The 18,148-nt window shown below is 32.2% G+C and overlaps 1 protein-coding gene across 2 annotated transcripts in view; it reads left to right on the plus strand.

The window, feature by feature from the left end:
* The first annotated feature begins 462 nt into the window (after nucleotides 1-462).
* The window catches only part of atp6v1c1b (ATPase H+ transporting V1 subunit C1b), a 19,572-nt gene continuing 1,886 nt past the window's right edge, over nucleotides 463-18,148 (plus strand). Inside the window, 12 exon segments of one of the 2 annotated variants that reach the window (NM_001005772.2) lie at nucleotides 463-698; nucleotides 3,601-3,763; nucleotides 3,855-3,922; nucleotides 5,797-5,882; nucleotides 6,726-6,820; nucleotides 6,913-7,004; nucleotides 7,100-7,198; nucleotides 9,108-9,176; nucleotides 11,890-11,982; nucleotides 14,966-15,059; nucleotides 15,245-15,342; nucleotides 16,646-16,769. In NM_001005772.2, coding sequence (NP_001005772.2) covers nucleotides 3,632-3,763; nucleotides 3,855-3,922; nucleotides 5,797-5,882; nucleotides 6,726-6,820; nucleotides 6,913-7,004; nucleotides 7,100-7,198; nucleotides 9,108-9,176; nucleotides 11,890-11,982; nucleotides 14,966-15,059; nucleotides 15,245-15,342; nucleotides 16,646-16,769 — 1,050 coding nt within the window. In that variant the 5' untranslated portion in view covers nucleotides 463-698; nucleotides 3,601-3,631. 2 annotated transcript variants of the gene reach the window in all.

Consider the following 18,148-nt stretch of genomic DNA (forward strand, 5'->3'; position numbering starts at 1 on the left):
GGGTAATTAATCAATGTGAAGAGTATTCTTCAATAGTTTTTTCCGTGTAAAACAAGTTCATAGATCCTCAATATGACCCCCTCCAGACACTCGAGTGACATCAACACAAAAGTTGTGGTATTGTTTTTGAATCCCCCTGTATCTGTTGATCTCATTTTTAATAAATAATTAGTAGTCAAACTAAATTCTATTTAAATTTTAAAAATACTTTAAGGCATTAAATCTAGAGGTTTGAAGATAGTAGCAAAGAATAAAGAATTAAAATGACAATTTTGTTTTGTGGCTGCACTGAGATATTCCTGACCAGCTTGCTTTGTAAATCATAGAATATATAAAATCACAATATTATTACACGTTTATTGTTTAGCCTAACGCTCGAAAAACATTTCCGTCCCTGGCCCATATAACCCGTGTGTTATTTGAAGATTAAATAGTGGTTAACCAAGCACGTTTCAACGAACTCTAGGCAGCGTGTGTGCAATCCAACTGGAAGAACCGTCCGCTCTGCGCATCCTGAACGCAGCTGTCAACCGAACGAAACACAAACCGCCTCTGATCAGCTGACTGGGAGTGTGATGCTGTTTGACGGGTTTTCAGCACAGCGGCTCAGTTAACTGTGCTTTCAACGATGTTTGTATAAAATACTTTGCAGGTTTTGCAGATTATCTTGTAGTGTACTTGGCTGACTCATCACATCGGTAAGTAACGCCAAAAATGACCTAAATATCATAGTCGTGACAGTCGTGAACGCTGCTCATTCAATATTTACAGACTTAAAGAAACGCATTTAATTTGTCACGTATACATATAGCCTACCATGACAATGATTAGAAATGCTGTCTCTAAAATGTAAATGTGTGTTACTATTTAAAGCAGGACATCATTTATCTGATGATGGAGCTATGAGTTATATTGCTCGTGACTGGATATTTGTATGGAATGAAATGAAGAAGTGTGAATTTGGTCATATGACCAACCTTGAAAGGACCTCCACAATGTATTTACAGTTATAGTTAACCCTCACCATACATTAATAATGTGTGTGCATGTATAATAAGGTATATATCATGTTTTGCCATGTGTGTTTATTTATTTTTTACTTAATTTGGGATCTATTATTTTTAGGGTTTAATTAAAACTACAAGAAACTGTTTGAAATGTTAAACTCCAAAACTGTAATGTTGTATATATTTATTTTGATAATAACCGGTATTAACCGGTTACAATTAATAGAATTATTTTAACTTTAAGCTGTGTAACTCATGATTGCTTGACACTTGTCCAGGTTAATAAAATACAAGCAGTTTGAATATAATTGTAAAAACAACTGTATAAACTTTGACTTTTTTAAATGACAAATTATAATGTGTTCATATATATAGTATAGTATAATGTTTTCATTATACTAGGTTCATCAACAAAATACTGAAGGCTTAAAATAATTTATAAAAGTTTTCAGACACCAGTATAACATAATAATAGATAATTTAACAATATATATATTTAGCTGTACTAAAAGGCCTTCACATACACCCAAGTTTCAGATGAATAATACCGGGGTGAAAAAAGTATTGAACATCATGTTTTTTTTCAGTGAATAATATTTCTAAAGGAGCTGTTGACATGGAATTGAACCAGATTTTGGTAGAAACAATTATACAATTAAGAATGAAACAAAACAAAACAAAATATCTGAAAAATTAGTTATGTGTAATAACAATGAAAATACACATGGTAAAAGTGCTGTAACATATTTAATACTTTATATAAAGCAGGGGTGTCAAACTCAATTCCTGGAGGGCCGAAGCCCTGCACAGTTTAGTTCCAACCCTGCTCCAACACACTTACCTGTAGGTTTCAAACAAGCCTAAAGGACTCAATTAGTTTGATCAGGTGTGTTTAATTAGGGTTGGAACTAAACTGTGCAGAGCTGCGGCCCTTTTGGAACTGAGTTTGACACCTGTGATATAAAGGCTTTTATTGATGATGGCAGCCTAGAGACACCTCTCATATGGAGAATGAAGTCACGTGAATTGCTCTGGTGTGAGTTTTTCACAGACTTCAACAGAGTAATAATAATAATAATAATACCTTTTATTTATAGACGCCTTTCAAAGTACTCAAGGACATATTACAGTATGTCACAGGCACATTATAAAAACAAGACAGAAGAGTAATAAAACATAATATTATTCCAGAAAATCATTAAAAGCAATCCTGAACAGAAAGGTTTTAACCTGGGATTTAAAATTGGAGATAGAGTCCACCTGACGAATATCTAACGCAGGGAACTCCATAACTGAGATGCTTTGCAGCTAAAAATCTTCATGTAAAAATCTTGATGTTTCTGTGGGTCTCGTCTATCTAATTGTATCTTTAATTCATATTTTCTATTGGATTCACATCAGGTGATTGGCTGGGCCATTCTACAGCTAGATTTTCTTATTCTGAAAGCATTTGAGAGTTTCCTTGGCTGTGTTTTGGATCATTTACTTGCTGAAATGTCCACCTTGGTTTCATCTTCATCATCCTGCTCATCTAGATGTTGAACTGAAGCAGCGAATATTAATTTACAATGAGGAAGGGTTGCTGAAAACTTCTGAGAGATTTCAGCTGCTGTCTGAGCTTTCTACACCTCCTTTTCTTCATGTGTTCAATAATTTTTCCCTGCGTCATTTCATTTTATTACCCATAACTCATTTGTAAACTAATTTGGAATAGATTGCATATATTTCTTTTGTTATTACCAACATCCGGGGAAATTTCAAGTCAATGGCACCTTTAGAAATATGTTTTCTGAGAAAAATGGTGACATGTCCAATACTTATTTTTCCTGCTGTAAATTAATAATATGTAATTTAACATAAATTAATTTTGATATCTAAAAGTACTTAACACACACTCAGGTACCTGATTATTTAAAAATGTTAATGAAAAAGTAATTATATCTCCTTGAAGATGGATGTAAACCATTTTGAAGAAAAAACGTTTATCTTGTGGGTCAAAACATATGCAAAGTTCGATCCCTTATACTGAAAACTGCACTTTTCAGAAGTATTTCTTTCAGGTCAGAACAAATATTATACAGTGCTCAGCATAATTGTGTACACCCCTTTTTGAAAATGCACATAGGATCATGTATTTTGGTGCATTTACCAAAACAGATTTATTAAGCAGATATATTTATTTAAATAATATTTTATCACCAAACATATTTAGAAATTAATAGATAAAACAATTAAATTCAAGCAAAATATTGCACAAAAAAACGTACAAAATTTCAACTAATTTTTCTTTTTTTTTTTTTTGCTTTTTTCCCCCCTCGTTTTTAAATTTGCATTTATTATTTTTTATAGCATATAAATGTGGGTGTAGTTTTTGGACCTTTATTGTTAGTAATTTTGTTAGATGAACTCTAGATTTGGCTCCAGTACTGACTAATCTAATGTATACACACAAATATAATATTTTATAGCTTCCTATTAAAAATCTACATTTTAAAAGATAGTTTTGTGAGAGGTGTACTTGCTGAGCTCTGTATGTGTTGTAAGAACTGTGTCTTTCTCGTATGCTCACAGAATTTAATCTCCATCTTTTTAGGACCTTTTCTGTGACCATCTAAACCATCATCATGACAGAGTTCTGGTTGATCTCTGCTCCTGGAGACAAGACCTGTCAGCAGACATGGGACAAGATGAACATGGCCACAGCTGAGTCTAACAACCTGTCCACTAACAACAAGTTCAACATCCCTGAACTCAAAGTAAATCCCCCTCTTCGGTTACAACACTGGATTATTTACTAGACATATCTGGCATTTCTCATGTCTAATCAGTTTTGATGTTTCTCAACAGGTCGGAACTCTGGATGTCCTTGTAGGGCTGTCAGATGAGCTTGCCAAGTTGGACACTTTCGTGGAGAGGTTTCTTTCTTTTTTTGTCTAGTATTTTATTCACAATCACTGACACAACCTTATAGTACATTCTCAAAGTTTATAAAATTCCCTTCATGCTGTTTTTAAGCTCTTCACAGATTATACACTCTTAAAAATAATGGTTCTTTTATTAAATAAAACAAAACGGCCATGATGAAAGTTTAGCATGCAAAAAAAAACCTTTTCTTTAAGAGCAACGTTTTATTTTTTAGGGACAAAATGTATTTTTAGATCCTTAATTTTTTTCTCACAATGACAAAAATGGTAACTTGAAGAGCTGTACGCTGGAAAGTTCTTTGGGGTTCTTCTATGGCATCAATGCAAAAACCCCTTTTGAAGTTATTCTTTTAAAGTGTGTAGTTTTCTAAATACAGTTAAATATACAGCTGAAGTCAGAATTATAAGCCCCCCTGTATATTTCGTCCCCAACTTATGTTTAAAGGGAAATAATGATTTTTCTCAACAACATAGTTTTAATAATTATTTTCTAATAACTGATTTATTTTATCTTTTCCATAATGACAGTACAGGGCTGTAGCCAGGGGGGGTTCGGGTTGGTTCGAAAAACCCACCCCTTACTGACAAAGTTCCAGAATTTGTCCCATACATGGGCTCATTTGTCTTATTTTGACTGCAATGCCATCATAAATACTGAAAATAACCCATCAATAAAGTCTTTAAGACCAAGCGGAATCCTGTGTCAGCTGTCGCTTCAATGGGACTTCAGCTAATCAGTTTTGGCCAATGCAGTTATTTTCATGAGTCCAACATCCAGCTGTGCAAGAAAACATACACTCTGATGTGAGTGACGTTATCTTTCGCTACTTGATTGTTTTTAAATGGCGAAATATTTTACAAATAACTTGAATTTTGGACCTTATTCTTGAAACAAAAAAGGACCAATAAAAAGGTGTGAAGCACTAAAAGCCACCCATATTAAAATTAATTTGACTGTTGATGTTATTCTTGAATTTTTAAATGTGCTTTTCTACAAGATGGGCAAGAAAAATCGTAAAGCTCTAAATTATTATTATTATTATCATTATTATTACGTTAAAATTTTTAATAGTTTAAATTCTGCCAAATTCTGACTAAGGTAAGTTGAATGTGCTCGCCAGTTTGTTGTTTGCCTAATAAATAACAATAGGTTACAGATTTAATTAAAAACTTTAAGAGATTCTTAATTTTTTTTCTAATGATATAAATGTATTAAAAATAAGTATTTTTTCATATTTCTTTTTTGTAAATCTTTGGGAAATATTTTTGGTACATCAAAAAGTGTGGTTATGAAGACCATTCGAAAGGCTAAATCAGCTAAAAGTAGTGCTTAAAATGTCACTAATATGCAGTACTTAAATTTAATAGATAATTAATAGAAAATGAGGCGTATAACTACAAAAAGGTAAAATTTTTCTGAAAAAACAACCAGCTTTTTGACCAGGCTGGCTACGTGCCTGCAGTACATAATATTGTACTAGATATTTTTCAAGATGCTAGTATTCAGCTTAAAGTGACGTTTAAAGGCTTAACTAGGTTAAATAGGCAAGTTAGGTAATACTATTAGGCAAGCTAGTGGTTTGTTTTCTAGACAATTGGAAATAAAAATTACTTAATAATATTGACCATAAAATAGTTTTTTAAAAAAAAATCAAAACTGCCTTTATTCTAGCCAAAATAAAAACAAATAAAACTTTCTCCAGAAGAAAAAAAATCTATAGGAAATACTGTAAAAAATTCCTTGCTTTGTTAAACATAATTTGGGAAATATTACAAAAAGGAAAAAACATCAAAAGAGACTGAATAAATTTGACTTCAACTGTATATTTATATTTGTGCTGTTGTGTTTTTTAATTTTTTTTTAGTGTGGTGAAAAAAATTGCCCAGTACATGACCGATGTGTTAGAGGACAGTCGAGATAAAGTCCAGGAGAATCTGTTGGCCAATGGAGGCAAGTGAGAGTAAATACATGCATTACATAAACAATACATTTTATAGGTAGTAATCTCAAACTAACATTTATGGGTCATCGATGAGACATTCCAATAAATGAAATGCACAGAAATGAATTTAAATACATTGAAAAGCACATTAAAAGCAAATAAAGTGTTTGTTTTAATGTATTAAGTTTATTTGGAGAATAAAATATCAAAGTATGGCTGAAAATGTTACATCGTCATTCAGCATAGCAGACATATTTATGTAAAATAGATATTTTGACCTGTACTACAATAATTAGAATATCTAAAATAATAAGTGATTATGCTGATTTTGATTATATTTTAAATAATTGAAAATTGGGTAAAAATGGGTAAAACATAGTGTTTTGAAAGAAAGTATCAAAGTGTAAAGTATTAAAATGACAATAAAAATAATTTTAATAATCATCAAATATTTATTTTTCTAAAAAAATACTCTGCAAATTTTTATCATAAACACTATTTACACTAAATTATATATTAATGTTTGTCCTTCCCGAATCATATGATAGTCACAATTTCTTTTTTCCATTTGCATATTATAATCTAAGTCTTAAAATCACCTGAAGAATGTAAATAAATAAAAATAAAAACAGCACGAAGCAATTACTTGATGAGTGCGAATCATTACCTTTTTGCATATTATAATCTATGAAAAACATAATAATTAAAGCTTATTACACTTATTCTTTTGATGCTTGACTTTGACTTTATAAAATGCTAGTCACTCATAGTCTTGTTATTCATAATTGCATGTTCTTGTACGTAATGTTATTTTATAGTAATATAAATATAATCAAGCATCATTTCCACAGTTGATCTGGTCACATACATTACCCGGTTCCAGTGGGATATGGCCAAGTATCCCATAAAACAGTCCCTTAAGAGCATCTCAGAGATCATGTCTAAGGTTAGGCATGTTAAAATCATTATCAGTGTTTATAATACACGTGGAGATTGATCTTTCATTCATTACATTTCATGCTTTGCTTCTCTTATTAGCAAGTGACTCAGATTGACAATGATCTTAAAGCCAGAGCTTCAGCCTATAATAGCCTAAAGGGCAGCCTGCAGAGCCTGGAGAGAAAGAATGTGTAAGTCTGAGTGACTTTTTTTATATTTTCAGTTTACTTGCAACATTTAATGATGTTTTAAATGATATCGAGTAATAACATGTCTTGCCCACCAGAGGGAGTCTTTTGACTAGGAGTTTGGCTGATATAGTCAAGAAGGAGGATTTTGTGTTGGACTCTGAATATCTTACTACTCTTCTTGTAATCGTTTCAAAGTAAGTCAAAGTGAAATATTTGTGAATGTTTGTATTTTTTTTTTTGTGCTGGTAATGTTTCCTTATGCAAACAAAGGCATAGTTTACTCTGAAATGAAAACTAAAGAGAGAGTTCACCCAATTTTTTTTTTAATTGCCTTAATATTTACTCACCTTCAAGTGATTCCATACCTCCATACGTTTTCTTTCTTCCGATAAACACAAAAGAAGCTATTCTGAAGAAAGCTGTAAACTTGTAATCATTGATGTCCATATTAGGAAAAACAAATGCTATGGAAGTCAATTGTTACAACATTTTAAAAAATGACTTATTTTGTGTTCAACAGAGTAAAGAAACTGAAACAAGTGAAGGGTGAGTAAATAAGATCAGAATTTCAGAATATTTAGTTTTGGGTGAACTATCCCTTTAAGTCAAGTTAACACTAGTGTGAGTCTAATGCTTTCTAGCCTTTTATTTTATTTTTTTTACATTTTTCTAACAGCAAAATGAAGAAAAAACATTTTTACATATTTCAATTCTTCCTTATTTTTGAAGCGCTTTTACACTGTAGATTGTGTCAAAGCAGCTTAACATAGATGATCTAAGAAACTGAAACTGCATCAGTCCAGTTTTCAGAGATGAAGTTTAGTTTAGTTCATTTTAAATTTCACAGCTAAAAGTCCAAACACTGAAGAGCAAATCCATCTATATTTATAGACATTTGACATGTATTTTACAGATATTGACAAGATATTTGATATACGGTTGACGTTAGAATAATTAGCCCCCCTGATTTATTAGCCCCCCGTTTATTTTTCCCCCAATTTTTGTTTAACAGAGTGAAGATATTTTTAAGCACATTTCTAAACATAATAGTTAAAAAAACTAATTTCTAATAACTGATTTATTTTATCTTTGCCATGATGACAGTAAATATTATTTTACTATATATTTCAAGACACTTCTATACAGCTTAAAATGACATTTAAAGGCTTAACTAGGTTAATTAGGTTAACTAGGCAAGTTAGGGTAATTAGGCAAGTTATTGTATAACAATGGTTTGTTCTGTAGACTATCGAAATAAAAACTAGCTTAAAGGGGCTAATAATTTTGACTTTAAAATGGTTTAAAAAATTAAAAAACTGCTTTTTTTCTATCTGAAATAAAACATATAAGACTTTCTCCAGAAGAAAAAATATTATCAGACATACTGTGAAAATGTCCTTGCTCTGTTGAACATCATTTGGCAAATATTTAAAAAGAAAAAAAAATCAAAGGGGGGCTAACAATTATGACTTCAACTGTATGTCTTGTTCATATTATGAAAGTAAACAGAACCCAGCCATTAAATTTTAAAAATAATTGACCGTAAATTTACATGACTTCAGGCCATCTAAGATGTTTGTGACTTTTCCATCACTAGAACAATAACAAAAAGTTGGTCCTTTGCTAATTCGTGAAATGCAAGTCAATGACTATTGGCACTTTGAGGGTCAAAAAATAAATCAAAACACAAATATAAACAAAATTCGTACTTGTGGCTGTTGATACATCGAGATCTTATGAAGTAAAACGATTGGTCTGTGCAAGAAACTGGCCATTATTTAAAACATTGTCAAGACTGTTTCTTCTTTGGAAAATAAAAATGAACGATATTTTGAATAATGTTTGTAAGAAAAAAGGTTGAATTCCCATTGATTTTCATTGTGTGGATAAAATACAGTAGTCAATGGGAACTGACTTTGTTGTCTTAGTTTCTTACCAATGTTATTCAAAATACCTTTTTTTATATTTCACAGAGGAAATAAAGTAAGACAGGGTTGGAATTACTTTTGGCAGATTCATTTATAGGGTGAACTGTCCCTTTATTTGTTAAACTGCCTTTATACATTCGTCATTGCCTCTTTTCTGTTTTATTGCCCCAAAAAGGACAAACTATCCTGAGTGGCAGAAGACGTATGAAACTCTTTCTGAAATGGTCGTTCCAAGATCAACAAAGTGAGTAAAATTCAGTGAGTAAAACAGTATTTTCTGCAGTATATACTTATTACTTTACTACCTGACATGTCTAAAACCTAACATCATGCTTGGCTATTTGTACACATATGAAGACAGTGTGAAGGCAGACAGTGTTTCTGTTACTGTTGTGACACTTTAAAAGATAAAGATTCAAAAGTTTTTGAAGCAATGCCTTAATAGAGCTATTATGGGTTCTCTATAGAAATTGTATTAAGGATTCTAAAAGGAACCATTTAGTTGAAGAACATTTGAATGATTTAAAGGTCTCGTGAAGGTGTTTGATGTTTGACGTAATCTCAACCAAAACACAAAGAGAGGGTGGGATATAGTGTAGCTCCCTCTCTTTTTATAAAACACCCAATAGTGTTTTGCAGGGCCGGAGTGGGACTTCTTTTCAGCCCTGAAGTTTCAAGCCTCAGACTGGCCCACCTCGGTTCATGACTGACTATTTTAAAATAAGGTCATTTCCAAATCAGTTTCTAATGACACTATCACATCTTTTTCAAGAAAACAGCTGCTTTAGAACTTCAAATGTTCAACATCCCTAACAGTACTATATGTCTTAACAATAAAAAAATAAATAAATTTACTTAGATGAGGTTCAAACCCGGGTCGGCGGCGGCGTAACGCAGCGTGCTGGTCACTAGACCACAACTGCTTTTTTCAGTATAGTGACTCATCTGAGTTATATCATCATTAACCTGCAGGTTGCATCTTGCTCACGTAGCTGTGAGAAAAGAAATAAAAAGAGCGTAGCTGCGACAAAATAATGAATAAAAGAAGTGAGGCTGTGGTCAAATAAATAAATAAATGAAAAAAGTGCGACTGCTGAGAGCAACAGAGTCTGGGGCTAGGGACACCGGCCCTCGCGGCCAAAAAACAGACCGGCCCACCGGGAATTCTACCGGTTCTCCCGATTAGCCAATCTGGGCCTGGTGTTTTGCTTTATCACTGCTCTGCCAGTGAGAGTGGTTAAGCTAAAGCGAGAAGTGTCTTGAAGGGGGCAGGGCATGTCAGATACTAGAGAGCATTTGATTGGTTAAGATTAGATGAGAAACTAAAGTATGAGGTGACGTGATAAACATCGTTTATCCATTTAGGTGGAAGTAACAAACTCCAAACCTTACATGTTCATATCAGTTTTATATCTTCTAAACGTGAAATTTGTCACTGTTTGGGAACTCACTAGCTGATATCTTTAAATCTAACAATACTGATACTAACATCTAAAAAAACTTTATTTCAATTTCATGGGACTTTAAATAGCTATTTCTTGCTGTTCTATGGACAAGAGAGTTTTTGTATGGAACCATAGATAGCAAAAGGAAGAACCTTTATTTTTTTTACAGGACATCAACTGTATTATGAGGTTTCAGAAAACAGTATATTAAACCCATTGAAGTCATCAACTTAACCATGAAAACCAAGAAATCTTCATCAGACATCATTCAGGGCAAAAATTATTTCTAAGACCTTATTAAGAATTGCAATAAAATTGGAAGCAACTGAGTCTTTCCAGAACGTTCGCCTTTAAAGGAGTCATGAAATGAGGAACCAGAATTTCCTTGATCTTTTGAATTCTTGCTGGTCATTTTTCTGTTAAACCATCCTGTCAGTTTCAGAACTCACAACTTTATATCGAAGTTTAAAAGCTGCTTTTAAGCCAGTTTGCCAAAATGACAGGTTGAGGAATGTGTCACTTTATTAAATAATAGTGTGGTTAAACCCTGCTTCTGCAGAAGAAGATCAACGTCTGCCTCTATATCACTGCTTATTTAGCTCCGCCCACCGATTCACACTTTAATAATTAACCAGGCAAAACACTACTCTATGTAAAAAAACAATCGTTAAGATGTTCTGAAGACATCAAGAAACTTTGCGTTGACTTCTTTCTCATCCCAGCATTAGAAAATATCTATATCATATTTTTTTGTCTTAACTGTGTTTTTAGTGAACATGGTTTAATATAATTTTTTAAATGAATTTCCAGAATGATTCTGTAAGAACTTAGTAGTTTATTTAATTCACTTGACTTCGGATCAGTTTATAAACAAGCCACAATTTAATACTTGATTTTCAGAGATATGGAAAGTAAAAGACAATGTGGTTCAGACTATATTGGATGCGACGGTAATGTTTCTCCACAAAAGTAACAGTTTTGATTACATGGTTGCTTTTGCTTTGTCTGTCGTTACAGAATGTTCTGACCTCAAAACAGTGTCGACATGTAGGCTGTCAAACATACAGAAGGTTACATCGGTTGGCACACTGTAATGCTTTCGAACTTTGGGATCTAAAATTAGAATGAGTGTTACAAAGTGTGATGAAAGTGTTTAAATGTGCAATTTAGCTCGTCATATTAGACATTAATTTTTACTATCCACTACATCTATTCAGACAGAAAATCTTCTAAATTATGTTGATTTTAATCTAAAAAATGTTGATGACTTCATAAGTGAACCAATAGGAGAACAATTAAAAAAACTAATGAACAAAAGTAGTTCATGACACCTTTAAAATTCAAAAGAGGTATATTGAGTAAGGCGAACTGGAAGCCTGTACAAATTTGAGCTTTTTATTGTCCTCATTCAGATGGGTTTCATATGCCTGTAGCAGCTTATTTCTTTGTATCCGTTGAATGAGGGACAAACGCAGATTTTTGATAATGAGTTTTCATCTGCTCTTCTGTTAGGCTTTTATTCGAAGACCAAGAAAGTGGGTTGTTTAGTGTCACGCTCTTCACAAAGGCCATCGACGACTTCAAACAACAAGCACGAGAGAACAAGTGAGTCTCTGAAGCCTTATAGTGTTTATAAGTTCAAATAGAGTTGTAAAAATATTTTGCTATAAAATTGTGATACAGTATGATGCAATTCGCACCATTATTAGCAAACTTAATAACAAAAACAAAACTTTGTACTGTTTGTACTATATAGCTTATATTTTAGGCTATAGGAGCCTGAATAATACCTATATTGAACAAAGAACTTGACCACTATAATTAGTCACAATTATTTATAATGTATACTTATTACAAATAATTAAATCTACATTTTTGTTTCTAAATGATATGCTAGGTTAGGTCGCCACACCATGAAAAAGTATTTAAGTGTAATAAACTCACTATTCTGTAGCACCACAAGACACTGATGAAGCTCTTTGATGATGTCACAGATTGTCAAATAACTAGCATGTTTTATCCTTCTTGATCCTGTTACACTTAATGACCTCTAAAAAACCTAGATATTAACACTGGAACTCACTTAAAAATGCAGTCAAATTTTGTCAGAAAAAATAATTAGATTTATTTATTATCTTTTAAATTCTATATTAATGTAAAAAGTCTAATGTAATACAACTTGTGTTTGCCTGTTTGAATGGTTTGTATTGCATTTATTATATTTGTACTTTTCTAAATAATTTTTAGCCATAAAGATAACCAGTGAAGCTGACATGGAATAAAATATAAGACGCGATATGAGGACAAATCAAAAGAGTCATTTAATTACAGACTTCAAGCTAGGTAGTCTTACCTTCAGGCTGCATAACTGAGTAAGAGTGGAAAGAAGCTTGTCTAAAAGCCCAAACACAGACAACAAGCACTCATTTTAGATTGCTTCAATATAAATGGCTAAGTAGACAGTATATAACCCCAGTCAAGTTGCATCATTTTAACCCAAATATCCATTATACATGCTATAAATGTAAACAAGAGAAGGAAACTTTATTTCTTTTTATGTGGGAATGTGCTAAAGTCAGTTGTTTTTAGATTAAAAACCGAACAATGTAAGTCAAATCATTGGTAAAGTAATTCCTCTCACTCCCAGCTTATGTATATTTCATATTTGTCCATAATGGATGTGACCAAACATGAAAGAGTGCTGTTAATTTTATGTTTGCTGGAAGCTAAATATGTAATTGTATGTTCTTGGAAAAAAAGAAGACAGTCCTGGTGTATCTCAGAGGATAAAGGGGATGACCTCTTGCCTTGCCTTGGAAAATATAGCCTATTAAAAAAAAATCATATATTTTGGTCTATTTGTAAATATTCTATGTTTTTTTTTTTTTTTTTTTTTGGAGAATCTAGATGGTGACTCTTTTCTTGAACTGACAGACATTGAAAGTATAAAGATTAGACAATGTTATTGCTGTATTATTAACATTGTGCCCTCCAGAAACTTGCGTTCTGTGAATGAACGTCGCCTCGTGGTTCCATCCCAAAGAGGGAAGAAATCACTTTCCCGATCGCTCACGTTCAATCTGCCCAGTTGGTGGAATGAACTCCCTAACTGCATCAGAACGGCAGAGTCACTCGCTGTTTTCAAGAAACGACTAAAAACTCAACTATTTAGTCTCCACTTCACTTCCTAATCTGCAATTGCCTCTCTGGATATCACACTAACTGTACTAAAAAATAAATAAAATAAATAAAATAAAACAAAAAAAATTAATAAAATTTTTCTAATACTTTCCTTCTTAGACTTTACAGACCTGAAACTTGCCTATAGCACTTATTCATTGTTGCTCTTATAGTTGTGTAAATTGCTTCCTTGTCCTCATTTGTAAGTCGCTTTGGATAAAAGCGTCTGCTAAATGACTAAATTTAAATGTAAATGTAAACATTAATATTGTTATTTATTTATTTATTTATTCATTTATTTATTTATTCATTTATTTATTTATTTATTTATATTTTTTCTCCAAGTGTGTTAAGTTATTTTGAATCTATATTATTCTTGCTGTATTTTTGTTTTTGTATTATTTTTTTATTTAAATTTATTTATTATTTATATTTTTTGCTATACAGAAAAATTAAACCTTTGTCAATTTTATGACAATGTTTCAAGTAAAATTGTATAAAAAAGACGCAATATGATAGGAAACATATTCACATGGTAGCTTTTCAAACGGTGGGTGTTTCAGTACACAAGTTAAAAACAATAAGAGATTGACAGATATTTGAACCTGCCAACACAATATATTTTTAAACTTTGGTAAATGAGATGTTTACTTAAAGATGTAATGGTGAAATAAAACACCAGCAATAAACATATGCAAATTAGCATATCTTTAATAAAATAATTTCTGGACCAGTTGGCATTTCTCAAAAAACATGCGCTATAGGTAAATTGAAGAAACTAAATTCAAGTGGTGCTCGCTGCAGAGCCATTTGAGGAGAGCTGAGCTCCAGCGAGGGGGTGCTTAAGCTTGAGCTCCACCTTTTTTGCACTTCTTCTACGAGTGATGTCACTGAGGGTAGGGTTAGGGGTGGGGTTGGTGTATGCATTAAAACAGCTTACAGGAGGAGGAGCGACAGCTCATGCTCCCCCTCGCTGGAGCTCAGCTCTCCTCAAATGGCTCTGCAGCGAGCACCCTCTCACTAAATTGGCTGTAGTGAATGTGTGTGTGTGTGTGTGTGTGTGTGTGTGTGTGTGTGTGTGTGTGTGTGTGTGTGTGTGTGAATGAGTGTGTATGAGTGTTTCCCAGTGCTGGGTTGCAGCTGGAAGGGCATCCCCTGCGTAAAACATATGCTGGAATAGTTGATGGTTCATTCCGCTGAGGCGATCTCTGAAATATAGACTAAGCAGAAGGAAAATGAATGAATGTTATCAATCAATAAACTGGGGAAGTAAGGCAATAACAATTAACATTTATTATATTTTGTATAAACAAAAAAAGTCCTGTCCATTATTCTGATCTCTTTCAACGGAATCAAAGAGAAACTGACCCGACTGGTCCGATTTATTTATTCATTTATTTATTTTCAGGTTCATGGTGCGTGATTTTCTCTACAATGAGGAGGAGATGAAAGCAGACAAAGAGGAGATGACGCGCCTCTCCACCGACAAGAAAAAGCAGTTTGTATGTGTGCAGCTGTCAATGTTGAACATTACATAAAATCTTTCACAATGATGTTGATGAGGAACCTCAAAATCACAGGCAGCTTGAGAGATCCCCAAAAGCCTCGATTAGCTTTCATTTGATGTGACAGGGAAGAGAAAAGAGTGAGGATTGGTAACCGTAATCAATCTGCTTCTGCACTTCAGGGTCCTTTGGTGCGTTGGCTGAAAGTAAACTTCAGCGAGACTTTCATTGCATGGATACACATCAAGGCACTGCGGGTTTTCACAGAGTCAGTCTTAAGGTACAGTTTAGAGTATAATTCATTTATGTAGTAATGAAAAAAATAAGCAATTACTTTGTACTTACGATTTAAAGTTTTGTGTTTGAGTACTTCTACTACTACTGATGCATTACTTCCAAATTTAAGATAAAATGTTGTCATTCAAAGCATTTTATATTCACTTAAATAGAGTGAAAGTTATTTTTTGTGCAATAATGCTGATTTTTAAAAGAAATCTAAAAGAAATCTGTTTTTTTGCCTAATTCTTTAAAAAAAAGCTTAAAAAATAGTTTTTATTTTATATTTTGAAAATATTTATGGTACAAAACCAAGGCTTGACATTAACTTTTTTTAACACCAGCCACTGTGACTAGTTGTTCAACATTACTAGCCACTCACCATTTTCACTATAGCCACAATTGTTTTCGTTGGGAAAATATATTTTTTATGCATAAATTTGGTGCTGGTATGCTAATTATTTTTTTTAAAATGTTGTGTAATGTCTACATGCCTCTTCATTAATTTAACTATTTTTTATTTCACATGGCTTTCTAGGGCTCAACACTAAGGATTTACTTTTTTTTCCCTCTGGCCACACTAAACTAATTATTTCCTTTCCACATATTTAAATAATGTGTCAAGACAAGCTAAATATAGCTGTATATACACTTTTTATTCAATGTTCAAAATGTATTTTTATTCATGTTCTTAACATTTGTTATTTTGATTAATTGTCTTTTTCTTAAAAAAAAAAAAGCCCTAGAAATGACAATATTTTTATTTTATATTTGAAAAGTATTTATAGGATAAGACATACAGTTGAAGTCAGAATTTTTAGCCCCCCTGTTTATGTTTTTCCCCAATTACTGTTTAACGGAGAGAAAACTTTTTTAACACATTTCTAAACATAATAGTTTTAATAACGCATTTCTAATAAATAAATATTTTTATCTTTGCCATTGCACATCAATGGTTTGTTCTGTAGACTATCAGAAAAAAAATTGCTTAAAGGGCCTAATAATTTTTTGCTTAAAATGGTGTTTAAAAAATAAAAAACTGCTTTTATTGTTGCCAAAATAAAACTAATAAGACTTTCTCCTGAGGACAAAATATTATCAGACACACTGTGAAAATTTCCTTGCTCTATTAAACATCATTTGGGAAATATTTAAAAAAGGAAAAAAAAAAGATGTATATAAGGTGTTTATTACATGTAACGTTTTACTCAAACTCATACCTAAAAATTACAGTAAATCTCTTAATTCTTAACAGAAAAATGCTTATATACTGTTTGAAATATGATGTCCATGTTTATATTTATCAGGTATGGGCTGCCAGTTAATTTTCAGGCCATGCTGCTGCAGCCCAACAAGAAGAATGTAAAGAAACTGCGAGAAGTTCTGAAGGATCTTTACAAACACTTGGACAGCAGTGCTGCTGTTATTGATGTAAGTCACAGTAAAATCAAAAGTCTGAAATAAGTCATATCTTTGTGGGTTTTCCTTTTTTTAAGAAGTCTTTTATGCTCAGAAGTCTATGGTTACTTTAAAAATATAGTAAAAACGATGAAATTGGGAGATATTACATTTTGAAGAATACATTTCTGTTTGATTATATGTAAAATGGAGAGGGTGTTTGTTTATAAAATGTTTAGTGCTGGGCAAAAATTAATTGCGATTAATCGCTTCCAAAATAAAAGGGTTTTAGGGATGGGTACTATGATACAAGTATTTCAAATACGTATTTTAAAAACAGTATGTATATAGTATATAAATAGTATTTTGTAATTTGTATTTGATTGGGTTTATGAAAAAGAGTTAATATTTTGTATCATACTTTAGTTAGTTAATACTTTTTAGTGTCTTGTATTTTGTGTTTTTAAAATGACGTTTACATGATGACATCATAAAAATGGGTATATTTGAAAGCAAGTCCACAATTGTTGAAAACAGTATACTGCACAATGCTAAGACCAGTAATATTTAATGGCACTGTGGTGTGTGCAATGCATCAGCATCTATGCTTAAGAAATGAGATGGAATAAAACATCAGTCCAAAAACCGGAATATGGAGCCTGCAGCACATAATCACTCTCAGTCTCAGTGCTGCAGGTGGAAATGCAAAAAAAAAAAAAAAAACCCTAAAGATGGTTTAGCGGTGTTCACTAAGGGGGTAAACTGAGACCCATCCAGTTAAAGAAGAACTGAAAAACTCTTGGGAAAATGAGTAAACTGCACAAATAATTGTAGTTTTAGATGGATTGCTGATGATGATGTCAAGAAAATAAGACAAGCAACATTAAAATAATTCCTATAATGGCGATACCTACAATACTTCATTGGCCGTTTCAAATGCCAGTAGCTGATCTGCAGGTGCACTGTCTAGTTAATTTAGAGGTAAGATGTCTGTCTAAATATGTTAAAGTGGCACAATACAGTATACAGTATGACACACAAATATTTAATAATACCCCAGTTTACAGATTGTTCAAAAACTCCAGACTCCATTTACACAGCAGCAGCAGGATGCCAAGATGCATATGTTTATTTGCAAAAACTGATAACATTATTTTTTTAAAGATATCATGTTTTAAATTGTGCATTAGAGAATACACTTGCATAAAAACATGATTTAAAGAAAACACTAAAACTGAATATTTTGGTAGTTTCCAGAAATCATGTTTTTACAATAAGTAGTGACGATTTCAATTGCAAAAAAATAATAATAATAAAAATAATAAAAATTCTGAATAAAAAAAAGTGTGACCAAAAAAATTAAACGACCTCTTTATATATTACTCTTTAAAATATAACTGTTAAGAGATGGT

This window comes from Danio rerio, chromosome 19 (assembly GCF_049306965.1).
Source record: "Danio rerio strain Tuebingen ecotype United States chromosome 19, GRCz12tu, whole genome shotgun sequence".
NCBI classification, from domain to species: Eukaryota; Metazoa; Chordata; class Actinopteri; order Cypriniformes; family Danionidae; genus Danio; species Danio rerio.